Below are 20,524 nucleotides of genomic sequence, written 5' to 3'. Positions count from 1 at the left end.
TGTTAGCACACCAGTTTAACATCACAGAGCACAGTTTCTCCTACCGTGTCAGCATAGACTTCATGAACCCTCTTGAAACCCTGTGCAGGTCTAGATTCATGCCTGTAGACTTACCTTGTCAAACATTCTGTTCAACAGTCTTGGTACTACAGGAAATATAGTTGGCTGCAGTGTTTTTAGGTCATCCATAAGTAGTCTGATATCCCCTTGAAAGAATCCTATCCGAGCTCCATGGCACAGAACCACACACTGTTATAAAAAAATAAAATATCTGAAAACAGAGCACATATAATGTGTTCTAGCAACATGTGTATGACAACCCCATGTGGAGTGGACTGTGCAGGATCCACCTTAAATCCTTTCAGCTTCTGGACAAGTTCTACAACCTTTATTGGCAAGCATCTTAATTTTCATAAGAAATACTTGTGGATTTTTATTTTGGCCTCTTTACCTCAGTTCAAGAGATGTCCACCAAAATGAGCACGTAACTAATTCTTGTTTCCCATCCAACTGTGTGATGCTTTTTCAACGTATAGTTTCTTCATTAAAATGCATGAATGAAAGTGGATGTTTTACTTTTCTATTCCAGTTTGCTCAAAAACCAAATTAAGTGTAATCCTCAGCATATTCTAAAGAGCATACCAGACTATAGGATGGGACTGGAAAGACCAAGTAGCAAGAAACATCTGTTATACACAGGCCAAGGACTTTGACAGAATGAGATATAGCCCAATCCAAAAAGTCAGTTGGCTAAATAAGGCAGTGCCAGTGACTCAGGACTAGCAAAATACTGAAAAGCAGAACTTCTCTATTTTAAATATTTAACACACTTATCTAAAAATACGAGAACTTTGTTCCCTGCTATATACTATGAAATTCTGCATTTAAAGTTAGCACATGCTATTTACTGATCCAGCCAGGATTTCTGCCTTCTGCTACTTAGTTTTCATTCTCTTGCACTCTAGCTTTCCTTCATGTTTCACAAGACTGATGCTAGCAGAAGGTCTGTTGTTAAGTGATCAAGATGCTCTTTGTAATATTCTAGAAGACCCACTGCTTACTTTTGTATCACTTCAGACCTACACCAAGGAAGGCGGACTTAATCCTGTTGTGTTCTGTATTCTGTGTTAGAGTCTAGAAGCCCCACCCTCCACACCTATACACCCCCTTTTCATCCTCTCTTGTTTGGGTTTTATTTATTCTTCTTAATAACATCTCTACTCTTCTTGTGTTTATCTATACCTACTTGCTTTTATTTCTTCTGCTTCCTCTGTAAAACCTCTTCCTTCATTCCCTGCCATCCATTCTCATCTTTCCTGCAAAAGACATGCTAAAGACCTGCTATAAAGCAAAAAATGCATCAGTCCAGATGGAGGGAGCAGCAACTGCCTTTGCTAAGTGGGAATGCACTTGTCCTGTCAAGGTCACTGACCCTCTAGCTTCCGTAGGAAGTGTTCATACCTAGGTGTTAATACCTATGCCAAACTGTAAGAGATCTTTTCTCCTTTCTACCAAAAGCATACTTGCTTAATCTCCTTATGTAAATAAACAGGTAGACACCTACTCTGTAAAGACCTCAAAGAGCAGAGGAATACCAAGATCCAAATACTCCATCCATTCCCATTTTATCCTTTAGAACACAAGTTCCCATCCTGTTTCTACTGCATGATCAAGAGCAGAGCTGTTACCTTCTGGTGCAAGACAGGCATCAGTAAAAACTCACTGATGTATAACTGCTATCACAAGTAAAAGAGTGCTGAAAGCCTAAAGGTACGTGTACACCTTAGTTAAGCTCTAGTCCCCATCTTTGTAACATATATACACATGCACATATACATTTTTATGTATGTGTATATATACATACAATCTTTTGGTAGAAAGCTCAGGATTCTCAACTGAAATCACAGAACAATTTCTGGCTTCACGTCTCTTTTCACATTTGCGCAGTCTGTTTATTGCCCTACATAAACTGGGATGCAACTACCTTTAACACACATATTTGCAACACCACTTAAGGGAGTGATGTTAATTCAACTTTAATAAGTACAGTAATTAAATACCTGTGCCACTAAATAACTTTGAGGAAATTGCATCTTTTTGATAATGTATACCACTTAACTATCAGCTCAGAGGTCCTTATTAAAAGTGCTGGTATTAACACAACCTGAGCTCCTTCATTATCAAAAATGAAGGCCCAGGTTTTGCTATAAGGTAAAACAAGCTATTCAAGAGAATGTCAAAGCTTGTCATTAAGAGGTATCAAAAGTGAATTTAGTTTCCTGGAAGAAAACCCCACTGAAACAAAATCCCTGCCTTTTTTATTGAAGCTTCTTGGAAGCAATGGTAAGTTTAACAAACTTAAAATTACTTTTAAGTAAGCAGGATGCCACATTATAAAATAAATTTTTAAAAGTTTGCAGACTAAAGAATGGCATCGATTTTTAATGGTGCACTGATTATATTAAGAGGGAATTTCTAGGCCATGTACATGTGCTAAGGGATTGTCTCGTGTTCTAGTAAGCCAGTTTCTTATTAACTCTAGCTCCTAGGTTAATGTTTGTATTTAGGCCTGAAAACCAATTGTCTAGTACTCACTAGACATTGTTTATGGGATACTGCTTTCCTGACCTTACCTCAAGTTTTCATATATTTTCATATACATGTACAAGAAGCAACAAGGAACAGCATGTATCACTGGAATTCAAGAGACATGAGTTCTTTAAGAAAAGAAGCTTCTCAATAGTTCTGTACAACAAACAGATGCTTACCTCAACAATTCTCTCAAACATATGAGCCAAGGGCAGGAATGATATCAGAACGTCATCAGAGCAAGGAATAAATGTTTTCTGAAAGTGAAAGTGTTAGTAAAATGTAATTGTCATTGATTCTCTACTTTGCCTAAATTAAACAAAACAATGAAATCTGCCATCTGAACTCTAGAGCATGCCCCTCACTTCAATTTTGTTTGTAATGAAGCTGTATTGTCTTTCTTTAAAGAGATTAGAGCAATGACTTCTAGCATGCAGAAACAGTAATCTTTTAGTGTTGAGTACAGCGACCATCCAGATTATTACAATTTATAATTCATGATTATGAATAGAAACAAATTCAGAGAAAAACCACAGAAAGTTCTTTTACACACATTGTGACGGAGGGTGAACAAAAAAGTTAAAGTAGTATGCCTTAGGGGTCTAAAAAAATATGCACTTTCATCTTGGATCAGAAAGTTTGTTATCCAATTTACTATAAGGTTGATACAAAAAGTACCTCACATGATCTAATTGTGAGACCAGTTGCTTAATTTAAAAACAATTCTACATACAGAGTACTTGTCAAAATAAGTTGTATTTTTAGTTACACCTGTACATGTAATAACTTAGGACTGTCTTAGCTGGCCTGCAGATGCACTTTAGTAGTCTACTGTAAACTAAAAATTAACCTTGTATCAAGTGAAAATGCAGAGTCATTCTTCTTGTTCATTTATGCAAGGACTAAGTATTTTGGGGGTTAAATACATTGTAGCTTTGCCCATCCTTAGTGCAAAAGGTTAGCCTCTGCACAAACCCTCTGATAACAGAGCTTGCACTAATAACAAACACTAAGCCTGTGGCAGAATGTAATGCATATTTCCATCAGGATCTTTATAAGATTTTGCTTGGATCAGACCAAATTGTAAGTCTGTCAAGTTCTTGACCCTGACAGGAGAAACCAGTAAACATTGACTTCTGAACTAGCATAGGCAGAGCACTATCAAGTTACTTTTCCATTTGGATCTTACTGAAAGTTAAAACCAAACTTAAATTTCAATGTTGGTTTTACTCCTGAGATTCTTCCCTTCATGCAAATCCACATTAACCTTTGCAGCTTACCTCTGTAGTTTTCACAAAAGCTGAAGCATTGCTGACTATGTTTTGATGAGTGATCATAGCTCCTTTGGGGTTTCCTAGAGGAAGAAGCAAGATGCAAGAGTGAAATTTTTAGATCATTTAAGTTACCAAGCAGTGGTAAAACTAATCTAATAGCATTTCAATCAAGCAGTCCCTGCTTCGATATTAATACTTGTTTTTGTACATGAATTAAATAAACAAAGGCAGAGAACTTGCTAACCCACTTTCAAGAATAGCTGGTAACAGTTAAGGAGTAAAGTTGTGTTGAGTCCTCAAATTTCAGAAGGAGAGCAAATCCTTAAGAAAATGTCCTGTTTCCTGGATAAGCTTCTCTCACTCAAAATTAAACACTTCTGTGAAGATGCAGCTATCAAACCCAGACTACTTTCTGTTCTCACATCTGTTTTTAAAAAAAAAAAAAAAAAAAGTAACTTGTCATTGTATTCCTCCCTTTTGCTCCCTGCCAGTGTTGGATATCAACTCATAAGTACCACGTGTGTGACATCTAGACAGTAGTCTTTCTGTTTTGGTCTTACAGCAAGGTTGCATAGAACTAAGAAACAAATTTTTCTAATACAGTACAAAAAAAAAAAAAAAAAGACTACTGAAGAATTGAAAGTCTGATGCAGAGCCCTCATTATAATAGAAATAGAGGGTCAATACTTATTTCCAAGCCCAAAAATATAATGCCTCCACCACCCACCACCCAATACTGCAACTCTGTATTGATCAGTGGGAAAAATCAAAGGGAGCCTTACCATAAAACTTCCCCAGCTACTGCTTGACAAAAAGATGCAGCAGCAGGGGAAAGTCTTGAAAAAAAAGTAGGAGGGCTTCTGAATTAATTTTGCATATACAGGACAATAAATTCTGCATAATGTAATAAGCTGTACCTGTCGTTCCACTGGTGAAACAGATGACTGCTAGATCTTCTGGCTTTGGAGGCTATGAGAGTTAAGAAAGTATTAGTATGGTTAAGATAGCAAGGAAAAGGATTTTCCTGGACAAAACACTGAAATACTAGTGTTACTTTTGAACTACAGGAGACAGGGAGACTTGCTAGTTTAATCTACAGCTTCAGATTGTCACTTGAACTAATTTCATACTTACCATAGGCTTTTGCCTGTGCATTCTTCCCAGCTCCTACAGAAGGGAGAGAAAGGGGAGAGAGACAGTTTAGACATGGGCATGTAACTTTTTTGCTTTAAACTTACCAGACAAGCACTACCAAACACTGTAATATTCCATTATTCAGACTGTCTGTTAAGGCATTTTAACTTATAAAAGAGTAACAAAGGCTTTAAGGGACATTTTAAAGATATATAGAATAACTATCATGTTCTACAAATACAGAAGTGGTAACTAATCTAAAACACAGTTTTTTTTTCCAGCCTGTAAACCAGAAGTCACTGACTAGAGAAGCTCAAGGTTATGCAGTGTTGACAAGCCATGGCAGGCATTCAATCCTATACCTCATGCAGAAGACATGTGCCACTGATGACTGTTGAATAGATGAAGCAATACTCATCTCAGTACACACCTTGCACCGACATCCCTGCTTGTGAGAAGGCAGGCCGAGTTTCTCCATGAAGGGTCATTGGTGGTTTGTACTCCTTTTATACTGCAGAGCAAAGGGCACAAGCTTCTCTCCTCCTTCCCTCTCCCCTCCTTATGATTGTTCAGGCCTCACCATTAATGGTGCCATAACTTTTTAGGCAGAAGGCAATGGATACCAAGAAGATCCTTTTATCATCAAGGATACAACGATTAAGAGAAAAGACTTGAAAGCTAATGTTCTATATCTATGAGCTTTAAAGTTTCAAATCAAGGCATTACTGTCATGCCTGTTTAAGACTAGAAACAATACTTGCTTAAGGACTTACGCAAATTAAAATGGACCTTTTGTTAAGTATAGGTTTGAAGGCAGCCTTTGGGGCAGACACAAACTTCACCATTGCCTTTACATTACAAGTACACAAAGATTGTACTATGCATTCATTTACAAACCCTAGACTTCCTTTAGTATGCTGTACCTCTCAGATTACCAAAAGAGGTTTAAGAAAAAAAAGGAGGGTCTGGAAACACAGTTAACATTCCCATACCTGAGAGTCTGCCCTTTCGAAACAGTGCCATTATGCAAAAAATTTGCCACTGACAACATAGCTGTCTGCTCAAAACAGCACTGCATTTCAAGTACCACCAGAAGCTCAATACTTTCCTAAAACCTGTTTTGAGTAAGATCTGGTATTTATTGAATATACAGCTAAGATCCCCACACACTTCTGTCAATCTCTGAGAAGAGAACTCCAACTTCTCTTCCTGTTGAGCAGCCATTTATTCACAGCTACTCAGATCTAAGTAACCACAGCATACCTAAAAATATTATGCATCCAAAACCAAGCTTATGGCATCTGGGAGATACACTGAGGAACTGGTCACATAACCTATAAGCACAGGTGACCAATAAGCTCAAGCCAGAAATCCAGAAAACAAGTACTTGAAGGTGGAAATAGTCGTTCTAATCTAAGCTCCTCAACAGCTCATAGTTGCCTTTTGGGAGACACTAAAAGCCTCTGCTCTTGAAAGAGGGGACAAACTTTCCCTGCTCACTGGAACACTATTAAAAATATTTAATTGTGCCCAACTTCTGAGATTTAGAGAAGAGGCTCTTGGAGCACCTATTACTGCATTAATACAAACATCAAGCGTTAGTTACAACAGCATGGTTAAGTAACCTGGCAGTTGCTACTTAAGCATCTAGACTTCTGACTTAAAGGTCTTTAACATTTACCCCCGGTGTTGTTTTTGTGTAGCTATAAGATCCAGTGTAAAGGATCTTCCTCTGCTAAAAACTGGCATTCAACTCAAAGAAAGAAGGCAATTTTAGTGTACCAACCTATTCTTGCAGTGCGGGCCAATTTTTTTTTCCACATTTAACTCAACCCTTTTGCCAGTGAACTACAGTACTGTGTGAGTCACTTACTCTGCCTAATGTTTTCAGCCCCGTTTCAACCTGGCAGTCTTGCTGAGGCTAGTTAGCTACAATAGAGTTAATCATCTTTTAAAAAGACGCTGGCATTTTTGTATCTTTACCAGAAGGTGGCCCTGTTAACATAGCAGTTAAGACTGCTGTGACAACAAGGTCACTGAAATGAAGTATTTCACACCAGTTACTGGCACCTGCAAAAGCCAAACACTTATCTGGAGATACCCAAGTGCCAGTGAGCCAAGCCTTCACCAGAACTCCAGCTAGAAGCAGGCTAAACCCGGTTTCATAATTTCACAGTAAAGATGCACTCTATGCAATTTGATTCTGGGACAGAGTTCTCCAAATAATGAGTAAAGTTATGAAATAAACTTGCATAAGATATCTGTGCAGACAAAACAACTACAAGCAAAACTAAGACTTGAACATTAGGTGGCTAAGCAAAATGGCTTCTACTTCCAAAACCTGGAGGTCTCATTCCCCCACATTACCATAAGCTTACCCTGGAACAGTTTACTGCCATTTTCCTCCTCCCTCACAAAACATTTTAGACTCAATGTTGAGGGGAAGATGCCATTTTTCACAAGACGAAAACCTACACAGGCTCTTTTTGAAATAAGTATTTCTGAAGTATTAGTCACAGTACATATTTATCTGTCCTGGTTTCAGCTGGGACAGAGTTAACTTTCTTCATAGCAGCTAGCAAGAAGCTGTGTTTTGGGTTTGTGCTGAGAAGAAAGCTGATAACATACTGATGTTTATAGCTGCTGCCCGGCAGTCAAGGTTGTTTCAGCTTCTCTGCTGTGCCAGTGTCTGCAGGTGCAGAAGCTGGGAGGGAGCACAGCCCCAATTACTAGCCTAGGATTTGATCTTAGGTTCGGGATTGAGACCCAAAGTGGCTAATAGTCTATTCCATAACATACACCTCACGCCCTCTGGAAGCTAACGCTTTTTGTTCCGGACCCCTTTTGGTTCCAGATCCCTTGCTCTGGGTCAGCTCTTTTTCCGGCTCAGCTCTTTTTCCAGGTCAGCTCTCGGTCTGGGACACCCAGGCTATTATCTCCATTCCAGGAATGTGGTTTCAGGACTCCCCTGCTCCAGGATTGTTAGCCAGGAACAGGCTGAGCCTTGGTCATTGGGTGGTGAGCAGTATCACTGTGTATCACTTATTTGTATATACTATTATTTTCAATTTTATTGTAGTTTAGTTATTAAATTGTTCTTATCTCAATCCACGAGTCCTTTTTCCATGTACCCCTTTTAATTCCCTCCCCCGTCCCTGGGAAGGGGAGAGTGAGAGAGTGGCTGTGTGGGGTTGATTCCCAGCCAAGGGTAAACCCATCACATTATCATGTTACTGCTTCACATGGGCAAGCCTTAACACTAAGATCTGATGTTCTGTCTGGACTATGTTAACAAGCTTTCGTTCTGTCATCTTGCCATATATACTTTTACATTTTGAGAACTGTGAAATACTATTAGCAGGTTACTTTCCTTTTGTTTAAGTTTTTAGTGCAAACTTCAATCCAAAAGATAGCTAAGTATTTTGAAACTAATTTTGTTTACTGTCCTAAAGTCTGTTCAACAGACACTGTCTTCTTCCTCCACAAGTAAATAGGAGGAAAGCAGTAAAGTCAGTTAAACATGCTTACCTCTATTTCTCTCATGCTGAAGACTTCCACCCCACACTTTTTGCCACGTTCCACAAGATCCATCCCAAAAGACTCCATTATAACAATGGTGTTGAGGATTGGAGTTTCCCCCTTTTCCACACTGGTCAGCAGAAGTTTGGCCTTGTCAGGTTTGTCGCAGAAAACCAATGACAAATCAGCTAATGAAAAAGAACAACATTATCAATATGACAAGTTGAGTTTAGTCTATGTCCATACTTTAGAATATAGTAATAGCACTCCTGTGAGGAAGGCTACAGTTCTGCCCTCAGTCAGCTCTGCCATCATACATTGTCACTGAACTACTGAGTGCCCTACCTTTGTTCACAATGTACGTAATTGCTTCATTTCCCAGTGTATCGTAGAGGGGCACCACCACCATGGAGAATGCATAACATCCCTGTTCGATGATAACCCACTGCACAGAGAGGAGACACAAGTCACTACGTTTGCTTATTATAACAGACCTCCAAAAAAGGCTCATATTTGGATTCTAAAGGAAACTAATAGGACAGAGCTCATTTGGACAAGTCTTACTAAAAAAATAGGTGGTATTTTGTATCATTTGTATACTCTAAAGACCTACTAAATTTTTATCTGTGGAAGGAGGAAAGAAAATAAAAAATAAGGAGCTATGAGAAATAATCCAATCCATAAAAGTTAAACTCTGCCCCCAAGAGTAAAGTGCTTTCTAGAAACAGTTAACATATCAACTGTCTCCTTAGTTTACCTATTAACAGAAAGACACTTTTGAGTGTGATGTTTCTTCTTGGTTTTAGGTTATCAAGGTAGGCAAAGCCTTTGATATTCTATATTACCCTGGTATATGAATCAGTGAAGGACTGCAGCTGTATTGCTCTTCAGCAGACTGAAGTTTAGTACTTAATTTAATAGGCTGGAGGTCTACCACAGTAGACTTCAGGAGCTGTACGCAGTGATAACAGCTTCCTATTGCAGCTTCCCACAACTCTTGCACACCATCATCCTCAATATAACCACCAGCATCTTTATTTTCTGGACTACAAAGGCATTTTTCTTCCATTTTAGCTTCTAAAGTCAAGGTTTTATGTTTGTATTTAAATGCTCTTAACACCTGAGTTCTCTTTCAAAGCCCAAGCAAGCAACTAGTACTGAATACAGACAACAGTCTGAAAATTTCAGTTTGTTTTCTGACATGGCTCTGATCTTCTGTTAAGGGACATTGTATTTCACTGTCCTGTTTTTTCAGTCCAAAACATAACTTCCTTGCTTGCAGAAGAGATCAGCTGTTTTCCAGTTACTCAGAGAAAGTCATTTTTATTTATAAATCCAAATTTGTTTTTTCTAGTGAACATTTAAGCAAGTAACATGCTATGATTTTCCCCATTAGGGGATTTCCCCAGCAGTTGTTCCCTGAACTGACAAATGTGAATCATTTCACACACAAAAAAAAAACCTTCACATAATCTCCTGTCTGGCTTAGTGATTATGCTGGGGATGTCACAACACCCATCCAGTAGTTTTCAGCAGGGAAAATCCCAGATTTAAAATTGCCAGTTTAAACAAGTCTTTCCAGCTCATTCCTGACCCAACTCAAAGCCTGCTGAAACAACATAAGTCAAGCATATTTTGTCTCTGTGACCCAAGAGCAGACCGCACTACTGGGCTCTCCTTCAGAAAATCTACTGACCAAGCAGTCAAAGACTTTGCACCCAAAGGTCTACAGAGAAACATTTCAAACCAGCCAAACACTAACATCTGGCTCCCTTTTCCACTTCCAGTTCATAACTAAGCACAGGAGAGAGAACTGAAGAGCCTGTAACACCATGTCATTTAACAGTTTCCTAGTTGGAGACATCCCAGGCTTTTTTATTACAGAAATAATAGCTGTTAGAAGCATCAGGAAAATCCAAGCAGCAAACTACTGCAGATTTAAGAGTCCGGAGAAAATGTTTTTCTTCATCTGTACAAGGCTAGAGTTAGGGGGGTTTTGTGGTGTAGGTTGGGAGAGGAGGAAGGGGGTCAAGATCACTTGTCACACAGCTTGCATTTTAATGACAGCAGGGAAGGCTCAGTGACAAACTGAAATCAGAAGAGATCCAACAGCAAGCTGTTGTCCAGCACAATCAAGACACTGATACAACTTCTAACATTGTCAACACTGTAGATGGTTATAGATAATGGCACCCAGCTGGGAGTGTTTACTCAAGAGGAACAGCATCTTTTTGACAAAACGTAAGAACCAGTCTCCTGTCTTAATACAGGTTTGGACTTAACTGGCTTCATGCAGTAAGTACCAGCTCAAGCTACTAACCACATAAACACAGGTTATAGAAATTCAGTTCTATTAAACAAATTTAATAAACAAATCTAGAGAATAAACATTTACTGAATATTTCATAATAGTTCTAGAAACAGCAATCTAGAAGCATTCCTGAGCTAAAATGGATAGTGTTTCTAAGTGTTTCTTTGGGTTTTGAAGGGTTTAAACACCTCCATATGACTTCTAACCACTTTCAATTATGTTGTAATCCAATGTCACTTTTTAAGAGAAGGCAAACAGAGATTACATTAACTAAGTCCTGTATTAGCTTCCCATTAAACAGGCCTCCTATATAAACTGGAAAGAGGAGGAAAGAAGTCCTTCTGGATTCCCCAATTTTCTTCCTGCTCTCCAGCCTCCTACATTCAACTCTGGGAGCAAAAAAACAATTTAAGACACTAACAGTTGTGTCAATTATCAGTTTTGGCTCTCAGCTAAAGATGCCATGTTCATGGCTTGGGGGTCTGCAGTGTCAGTCTTTAAGTCTTTTCCCAACACCAAATGAACTCAGTAGGGAAGGTCAGTACACTGCCAAAAAGCAACAGACTTAAGCAACACTTCAATAACAGACAAACCACCAATACACACACTGTCAATTAAATTACCTCAGGTCTGTTTTGTGAAAAGATTCCTATATATTGAACATGAGATGGTTTGAAGCCTCGGTGGAGTAACGCAGAGCCCACACACTCTGCTCTGTCTGAAACCTGGAGGGGCAAAAAAGAGAGAGAAGGCAAAAAACTGAGAGCAAGCTCATTAGTACACGCCCCTTGGAACATTATTTCAACTCTTACAAAAAAAGGCTAATAACTGGTATTAACTAGACAGAAGTTTTCTAGGCTATTTTGAATGTCCTTTGTGACTTTGATAACCTAAACACTGCACTGCCATTACACCACACTGATTGTAGATACTACACTTGCACTCAACATGCAGCAGAGGAGACACTTAAACCAGTTGGACTTGAAGTATTAAGTAGAAGTTTAGTTGTTAAGCTCACATACCCAGAAAAAGCTGGTTTTTTGTGTCCGTATTAAAGCTCAGAATTGACCCTGGAATGATTCAGCATTATATTTCTGCTCAGTCACAAGTACTACATATGCCATCCTTCTGCTTCATTCAGTGCACATGGGAATATCATTTCTCCCTTCAAAAAGCAGGAGAGTAAGGAGGCAAAACCCAGCTAGTTCTATAAACAAAGCCTGGGAAGGCAATTTTCTAAATTCTTTCCATATAGCACACTACCTGAATCCATGTTAGTCACGACTCAAAACAGAAAAGCTTTAATAAAGAGAGGTTGTACCTAACAATTGCCCAGCAAAATCACCCTGGAAGAAGTGAGGTCTGCTACATCCAAAAGGTGTTTGATGACCTTACAGTATGGAATGGGCAAGGTTTTTGCAAATTTGAAGACAATAACTGATTAAATCAGGAAAGACCTAAAAGTGGACAGCTTTTAATGAAAATTTGCATAAAGATATTTTTAGCAGTCATCAAGGAGCTTGCTACTAGTTAGAAGCATATCTGTTAACACCCTGTACAACCATCATTCAGCACTATGGAGGTGTTGCCAAGGAGCACAGGTAATACCTGCAGACAGGACTTTTCGTAGCGTAAAGCAAGCCTCCCAGAAGCAAGCACCTGAAGTAGTAGCAGTCTGAATCCCTGAATACTACTTCAAAGCTGCAGCGCTTCATAGGTAGTGTCCAAGTTATAAACAATTCAGCAACGAGATGCTAAAAGCTGCCAAGATAACCCCCAAAAAATTCTGAAATGAAAGCATTATAAACTAATTGCAGGACTCTTCGTTGTTCCACCCCCTGCTCACCCATATTTGAGGCTGTTCCTTTAAGATACTCTAATAGGAACTAGAACCTTTCTGCAATATTCTGCTACTACTTTAAAACATCTATAAATAATTAAGGTTTGTTATATCACAGTGCTGGATGTTGTATCAATAGTCTCAGCAAGCAAAAGCAGGTCTAGCACTAACAGAGAGACTACTTACTTCTTTATAGGAGATCCACTCATATGGCTCATTTGGTTTTCTAACACCTAGACATGGACCATTATCTAAAAAAGTGATAATCAAAAGTTACTCAAAATTTAACCCAGCTCCTCTGTCCTGACACCATACTAACTACACTCTGTGTTAAGTCCCTAGATTCTTTGCAGACACCTTCAGAAGAAACTTTTTTAGCAGGGAGTGAGGAAGAAAGCAGGGGAAGGACATAGGGGCAACAAGGTTGGTTTAAGCTAAGGAACACAGCACTGACTTTATTCACACAACTCTGCTTCACAAGAGGTCACAGTTAAACTTGCCTTCAAGAAAGCTCACATCTGATACATTTATCATATTATTAGGCAGACATCCTCTATCCCCCACTGCATTTCAAAAAGACCCTCAAGCTTTAGTTCTTGACATATTATTGAAAAAATATCCTTAATTTTAGACTTACTTGATACTTGCACACCCCTTTGAAAGAGATCATAAACTGTTCTCACATCATCATAGTAGTAAATCAAGAGTTCATCGCTGTTAAGAAGAGAGGACCTTCGAGCATGCTCACCACCCTAAGAAAGCAAATTAGAAAGGTTAGACACACTTGTTGGTTATAAATTGAACAGGAATTTCCTGAAGGAATAAACACACCTCATCCATTAATTTGTTATGAGCCTTGGCAAATTCTGCTTGAGAGAACTTTAGTTCTTTTCACCACTAGGTGAGAGATCTGCAGGGTTTCCCAGGACATTGTTTAAAGAGTCAGACTGCTCCCTGCATTACTAAAAACCTGTCAGGCAAAAGCTTATTCCTCAGCTACCTATGACAGCACAAAATGAATGAGAATGCCAAAATGCCCTTTGATACCCCTTACTAGACACAGTGTTTTTAAGAAATGTTTTACTCTATTATTGCAGTATAAACTGTGTATGTTACGGTATATAATAATTCCATCAAGCTTTCTAAATCACTCCAGCCTTAGAGCTCTCTAGATACAATATTAATCCCGAGACCCTAATCTACTTTTCTAATTAAGATTACAAAATATAATCACACTTCAAACTGTGGTTTCAAAACTGAAATTATTTTAAGGGTGGCCAACAACACCCTAAACAGGTGTCCTCTTAAGTAAAATATTCTGTACCAGATAAAAAGTTGAGTCCTTTAATCCAATATGAAGTTCCATCTTACAAAAAAGGTTTCCTCCTGATCTAGGTAGAGGCAGTCAAGACAATACTACCTTGAGGATTAAAATCACCATTTTTCAGCAGGTGAGCATTTACACAGGCTACAACTGGAAATCAATACAAGAATTTAATAGTTCATAGTTTCAACATAGCCTTTCTTAGAGTGACTGATTAAATCTCATTTTATATCAAGCAAGTTTCACAAATTGCAGTTATGCAAGTACTGTTGGGCCACATTTATTAGCCCTGCTATGACAACAGACACCTACAAGCAAGTTCTTAGTAGGAAGAGCCTAGCTGGTTAAATAGAGGGTCTTGGGGAAAAGATTCTCTCTATCAGCGGTTGTAGTCAGCTACAGGCTCTTTCACAAAGTCAGATCCCAGACCACCTAAATCTGTGCCTGAACTCTGCCCTCACCCACAACATCAAAAACCTATTCATATGCAATCATAGGCTCTTCCCAACTATTGGTTTATTTTCCTCTTTTCAAAGTACCCTGGAAGGCCATAGAGCATCTGTTCATGTATAAGCTAGACAAACAGGGGTTTATCTGTAGAAAAATGTCGTATTGCCAGAGTCCACAGAAAGGAGCTAGCACATTAAAGGCACATCAGAGATGAAAAATATTTTAACACTAAAACAAGTCTAACTTGTTCTAGCAAAACGCTATGCGTAATGCAGTGCTTGCCACTCCTTTGACAGTAAGCAGAAATGTACACTGTGAACATGACCCAGAACAAGCTAAGGACAGGCTTACCTCTAAAAATTTGTAACATTAGAAATTCAAGAGCATACTTGCACTCAGACCAACATCTACTCTATAAGAAACAGACCACTAGTACACGTCTTTGCCTGGAAAGAAAAGCAAGACTACTTGCTTTATTGCACAGGTTTCACAGATCTTGGATAACCAAGGTTAGCTTCTAGATTTTCCCAGTTTTATTGCCTCTGGAGCTAACCTGAGAAAGATCACTCAATGTAGTTTGTAACCACAGTCATAGGTAATGTCAGCAAGTGCAACATATCAGTACCATGTCTGATGTACTACAGTTCCTGGGTCAGGTGAAATGTAACATCCTAAACCATCCCTTGGCAACAGTCAAGAAATATTTGTTTTCTCCTCATCTGAGCTACTACTGCTTTGTTTACACACCCTATTACTCAGCACTACAAAAGCAGGTTTTACAGGGCCTGAGGCACTAACCAAATTTAGAGGATGAGACCTAGACAACAGTACACTGCTTAGAGACAAGACTGACTCCACTGTCCTTCTGAAAAAAAAAGAAACTCTGTAAGACCGCTATTGAAAAGACCCCATCAGTTCCCATTATTTTTCAGGAAAAGGTAAAATATAACCAGCTTACAGTTCTGCTTACTTTATTCTTTCTCACAAAGTAAAGTGAAATTAACTGAATTTTTAACACCCCTAGAGCAGAATTTTGATGAAAAACACTCAGCTCCTTGGGTGAAGGCCATCAGGAGCTCAATGTTATTCTTCAGAGATGCAGTGAAATACACCTGGATATGATGAAGATCATTTAGAGTCCACATTACGCTCACAGTTTGAACTCATCTACTAGGCAATATTATAGTATTGGTCTACATTTTGCTTGACAGTAGCAAGAACTACTATTTTCAGAGCCTGTCCAAAGGGTCCTTATCCAGAATATTTGTGCAATATCAGGGAAAGTTCTGTTTGCTACAAACTTTTCTAAAAATCACCAGTCATTACAACCACCAGACATCTGAATCTCAGGACTGGAATGTCTGGCCATTTTCACACAGATTATTAGCATGGGATCTAACAGATCCATCCAGTACAAAGGTAAGCACTCAAAAAGGTGGTCAGTTTTACCAAAGTGTTCTTAAGGAGCCAGACAATAAAGTCTTATTGAGAACAGCCTCTGGTTACGCATATAAGGCAGCCCTTGCAGCAGCTCAGGGAGCTGCAGGAAATTGACCCATTACACAGCAAATGCTGGACATTCAATAAAACCTTGGCATTGGTTCAGAATAGCAGCAGCTGAAGGAAACACGTTTGTTCTACAACAGAGGCATATATTCCTCTGTTGATGCCTATTTGGGTCACATAAGATAGCTCCTTTTGTTCAAGCCATAGGTTTGCTTCTTGTTGATACAGGCTGCTTAGGATTAGCAGTAATGTCAAAACACACTGTTGGCTCCACCATGCGTCAGAGGCAAGAGGCTCCATTTCCATTTTCCCGAAGAAGCAAAGTATACTAGCAAGTGGTGCTTAGGTCACTGACATGCATATTCTGAGCAGCAAAAAGTATAAACTAGAGTTTTCAAACCAGACATATAATTTTAAGTATGCTAATCCCTAGGTAAGCATACAACAGTCAAAATTGACCACTTAATAGTGAGACAAGCACATGTCTAACCAAGTGATTCTTGAAAGACAAAGCAAGCTAGAGTTCTGGTAATGTATCAGGAGAGTATAAATAGGTTTTTAAGCTTTTGTAGGTTGAATACCTCTTTCCATACTTAAATGTCTTCTCTTAAGGGACAAAAAAAAGCCAGAGTCACAAATGCAGACTCTTGCTACTAGAAGATACTGACCTCCTCGTGTTTATTTATATCCTATCCTTTCACATGCTTTAGCAGAACTTGAGCCAAAGCAAGATTTAGTGTATTTGACAGCCATACACCTGCACTTAAATCAATGGCCAACGTTGTTCGGCTATCAGTCACCAATGGAAAGAACAATCTACAAGCAGACAGATCCAGATGTGCCCACAACTAGAGACATTAAGGGTGCACAAGCTTTGCAAAACACAGGACTAATGCCTTATTACTGTAGCACTAAAATTCTTAACAATATAGTGCATGATTGAGTATACCATGTGTCTCAGCATTGACGTCTCACATTAGTCAGAGTTTATTTAGAATTATGCTTCATTAATCCTGTCTCCCCTCCTACAGACAATGGATTCAAGTGGATCCTGAAAGATTTTCACCTATACCTCTGAGAAGTTCCGCTGAGGAGAGATCAGGTTGGGAGCTTTGAAAGCGAGAGGGTTTCTTTCAGCGAAATGTAACTGTAGCATGCATACTTTAAAGTTAGCACTCCACATCTTTAATTGTGGCATCTACTCTAGAACAGCTGATACTTTCAGTAACTTTGTACCAATATTCAGCTAAGCGTGCAGTCTCTACTCTCACTCAGTGACAGTTGAAATGGGTCACTGGATGCTGGCCTACCAAATCAAAGATTTCCAGAGATGGGAAGTGACCTGGAACAACAGTAAACAGGATCTTTTTCCTCCCATATAAAGTTATGAAGATTTATTATCAGAACATGTAGAAACCCTAATCCAGTCACTGACTTCATTTAACTTTGTTAGAGGCCAAGGAAATAAGTCACAGGTAAGAATTAAACAAAAGCTTATTTATAGTTCAAAATTATTATCATTAATGAACAGGCATATTAGATATTAAAACAATAGAGAAGAAGAATTGCCTTCTGCCATGTCTTTTTTTGGAGCACATTACTTACTCCCTAGACCTTTTAATATGGTATTGCTTAGCCAGGAAAAAATGTTAAGGCATAATTTGAGACCAATTTTTCTTCTGTGGAAGTGACAATCCATCTTAACACATGTATAAGGATAGAGTAAGTGAAATAAAATTCTATGCAAAATGTAGTGAGAAACTGAATCCCAAGCACTATCTTACAATGTTGTTACTGTTATAAAAATACCAATTCTAACAGACACTTGAAACTTGCTTCAAAACACGCATTCTCATTTCATTACAGTTTGGAACAGTTTACAACACTACATTAAGGCTCATATCTGAACTGTCAATAAACAAAACTGGATAGATCTTGGTCATTTCAGGACGTTCTCAAAGTTTGAGCTCTTTAACACCAAGACATGCTAACACTCAGCTGTTCTTCATTTAAGTTTCACTACTGTTCAGTGTTCCTACTTAAAATTTATTTTCTGAAGAGGCCATGAAAAATAATAGTTATACCTATCTTGCTGTGATTACAGAGCTGATGTTAATTAGTACAACATGGACCAACAATGCATTAAGTAATTTAGCAAAGTCCCATACTACCGAACAATGATTTCAATGACAGAATCCAGCAGCGACAAGCAATTTAGCTTGAAGAGGTAAAGGCAGTGAACTGAGACTGCTGTCGGGTCTCAAACAAATAAGTGTTCATGGCCAGTTACGAGCCACTGTTTTACTATCTTCCAATGCAAAGTCCCCCAAATCTTCTGAAGTCTAAACTGACTAGTGAGGCCCTGCACAGCTGGAAAGCTTTCACTGCTAGTTTATTCCAGCCACCAAACCATGCTGCTCTACAAGACTATTTGACTCACTAAGTGGCTGCTGTCAGCCACTTCAAGAGATCTAACCTCTGGATCCTTAGTCTACACATTCATTCAAAAGAGGTATTTTTGGCAATTATAACATTGCCAGAGCATATTTTTGTTTCCCCTTTGTGCATTTCTAATAGTAGACCATTACTTGCTATAGTAACATGACATGTCAGTAAGCTTACTGTATACCATACTGGGAAGAAGACTAGAAAATAAACTGTACAAACTAAACTTTTTGAACAGAGGGGCGAACTAATACTTCATTCTTCAACGTCAATATCATTAAGCATTGCAAAGAAAAGTGCCTGATTTGAGGCTATGACAAGAGTTCGCTTTGCTAAAGCTCATGAAAGTTTACCTACTATAAATTTCAAACTGCTCTGCCACATTTGTTTACATCAGTTTGTAGTCACATCTACTCTTAAGCACAAGAAGTCATGCTAATTGCATTTGATACAGGACAACTAGATGCAGTCTGTCCACACAAAAGAACATGCTGTAAAGGGAGACTTCAGTTGCAAGTATACATTACAAAAAAATAAATCTATAGTGGTAGTTTCTGACTATCAAGAGTAATGCAACAAACTGTCAGCCTTACAATCCTACCTTTAAGTATTTCCCTTGAAGATCACAACCTTTCAAAGCTGTGTCCTTCCTTCAAAAGGAGGAAACACCTTGTCTGCCCTGAAGAAATACAGAGGCACTCTTGAAAGAATGAAATAAGTGGTAAAATCTTGACTCTGTAGTGAACAGGGGAATTGATATAACTGCTGCTCAGGAAACTCTAGCCATGTAATCAGTTGTCTATATTTGTTTCTAAGCAACAGTTCTTCCCAGTAAGACTGTTTCCATATTTGACTTCACTATTAAAAAAAAACTCCACCTAACAGCAACTCTGCCTGCCTCTAAAAGAGCATAAGACAAAAGCTAGTATACCCAGAGTTTAGCAGGTGGTTGCTTGAATTTCAACTTACTCTATGGCTGGGATCTCTTGGCAAGACTAATATATCTTTCCACAGATCATCTGAGGACAGTTAGTACCCTCTTCATGCCTGTAACCCAATATAAAGTCTCATCTGTCAGCTATTATGAACTAAATATTGTAACAGAAAAGTATCAGCCTCATCAGTATACACTAGCATACATACTCTGACCACAAGACCTAATTTAATAGGTCATCAGCTAAAGACATGGCCAGGAATGGAAAATTACACTGTGCCAATTTAACATCCACAAGTTTCCTGCCACCAGCCAGATCAGAAGCTCAGTTCTCAGCACAAAAATCTTTTTCTCCCATGCTAGTTACTACCACTATGACCTCAACCCTCAAACTGGTTTTCAACTTCAGAAAGGCAAAAAAATGTGTTCAAGCCACATTTCAGAAAAAAAACCAAATATGCCCTGAAATGCATTTCCCCCACACTACAAGTTTAGAAACTTTCTTGTGTAAATCAGTGTTTGGTCTCTTTCAATGCCACCTTTAGGCTTCAAATTTTAGTGAAGGACAGCATCCATCAAGTGGCACTTACCTCTACTTCCACAGACTGCATTGCTAAATCACATGGTGGTTTTAGTGCTTTTGGTCTTGTTGCATACCAGTAGGTCGTGAGAGCTGCGAAAGCACCAAAGCCCATCAGCGTATTTGTTGGAAGAGTGCGCACATACTGTCTGACATCCCCAAGTTCTGGCATTCGTAGGTATCTAAGTAACTCATGTGCTTGCATTGCAGTTCAAGTGAGGTTGTCCCAATGCTGGAATCTGTAAATATGAAAGAAAGTTACACACAAAGATTTGAAATCCCCTTTGGATTCACTGTTGTTGTGGGAGAGCAATATATGCTTTGTCCTACTGGCTTTGATCTGCCACTAGGAAGGCAATACCTTTAGACTTCTGTGCTGCAATTAAGCAAACAATTACTGGTTCATACTCTAGGAAAACAGGTGGGGCAGACAGGAGGCGATTTCTGCAGGGTTTTAATATTGCTTTTAACAGACACTGCATTTTATCAAAACTTTTGCTTTGTTTTTGAAAGACAGCATTTCACAAATGCAAAACAGTTATTTGTAGAGTGGCTGTACTATAAGGCTGTTTAAACAGTGAATGTCAAACAGGGAAGTCTCAGAGAGGGAAGACAGGG

At 38.8% G+C, this 20,524-nt stretch overlaps 1 protein-coding gene across 2 annotated transcripts in view; it reads right to left on the bottom strand.

The window, feature by feature from the left end:
* The window catches only part of ACSL1 (acyl-CoA synthetase long-chain family member 1), a 31,294-nt gene extending 11,147 nt beyond the window's left edge, over positions 1-20,147 (bottom strand). Inside the window, exons 1-11 of one of the 2 annotated variants that reach the window (XM_010081110.1) lie at positions 19,917-20,147; positions 13,305-13,419; positions 12,854-12,918; positions 11,451-11,552; positions 8,862-8,961; positions 8,526-8,704; positions 4,998-5,030; positions 4,781-4,832; positions 3,870-3,943; positions 2,769-2,846; positions 115-249 (exon numbers count right to left, since the gene is read on the bottom strand). In XM_010081110.1, the coding sequence (XP_010079412.1) occupies positions 115-249; positions 2,769-2,846; positions 3,870-3,943; positions 4,781-4,832; positions 4,998-5,030; positions 8,526-8,704; positions 8,862-8,961; positions 11,451-11,552; positions 12,854-12,918; positions 13,305-13,419; positions 19,917-20,111 (1,128 nt within the window). In that variant the 5' untranslated portion in view covers positions 20,112-20,147. The remainder of the gene's footprint in view (positions 1-114; positions 250-2,768; positions 2,847-3,869; positions 3,944-4,780; positions 4,833-4,997; positions 5,031-8,525; positions 8,705-8,861; positions 8,962-11,450; positions 11,553-12,853; positions 12,919-13,304; positions 13,420-19,916) is intronic. The other variant, XM_010081111.1, reaches the window with a different exon arrangement.
* Between the last annotated feature and the right edge of the window lie 377 nt (positions 20,148-20,524).

The sequence above is a fragment of the Pterocles gutturalis genome, unplaced genomic scaffold (genome assembly GCF_000699245.1).
Source record: "Pterocles gutturalis isolate BGI_N339 unplaced genomic scaffold, ASM69924v1 scaffold8264, whole genome shotgun sequence".
Classification (NCBI taxonomy): Eukaryota; Metazoa; Chordata; class Aves; order Pterocliformes; family Pteroclidae; genus Pterocles; species Pterocles gutturalis.
This window is presented reverse-complemented; position numbering and strand designations above follow the sequence as displayed.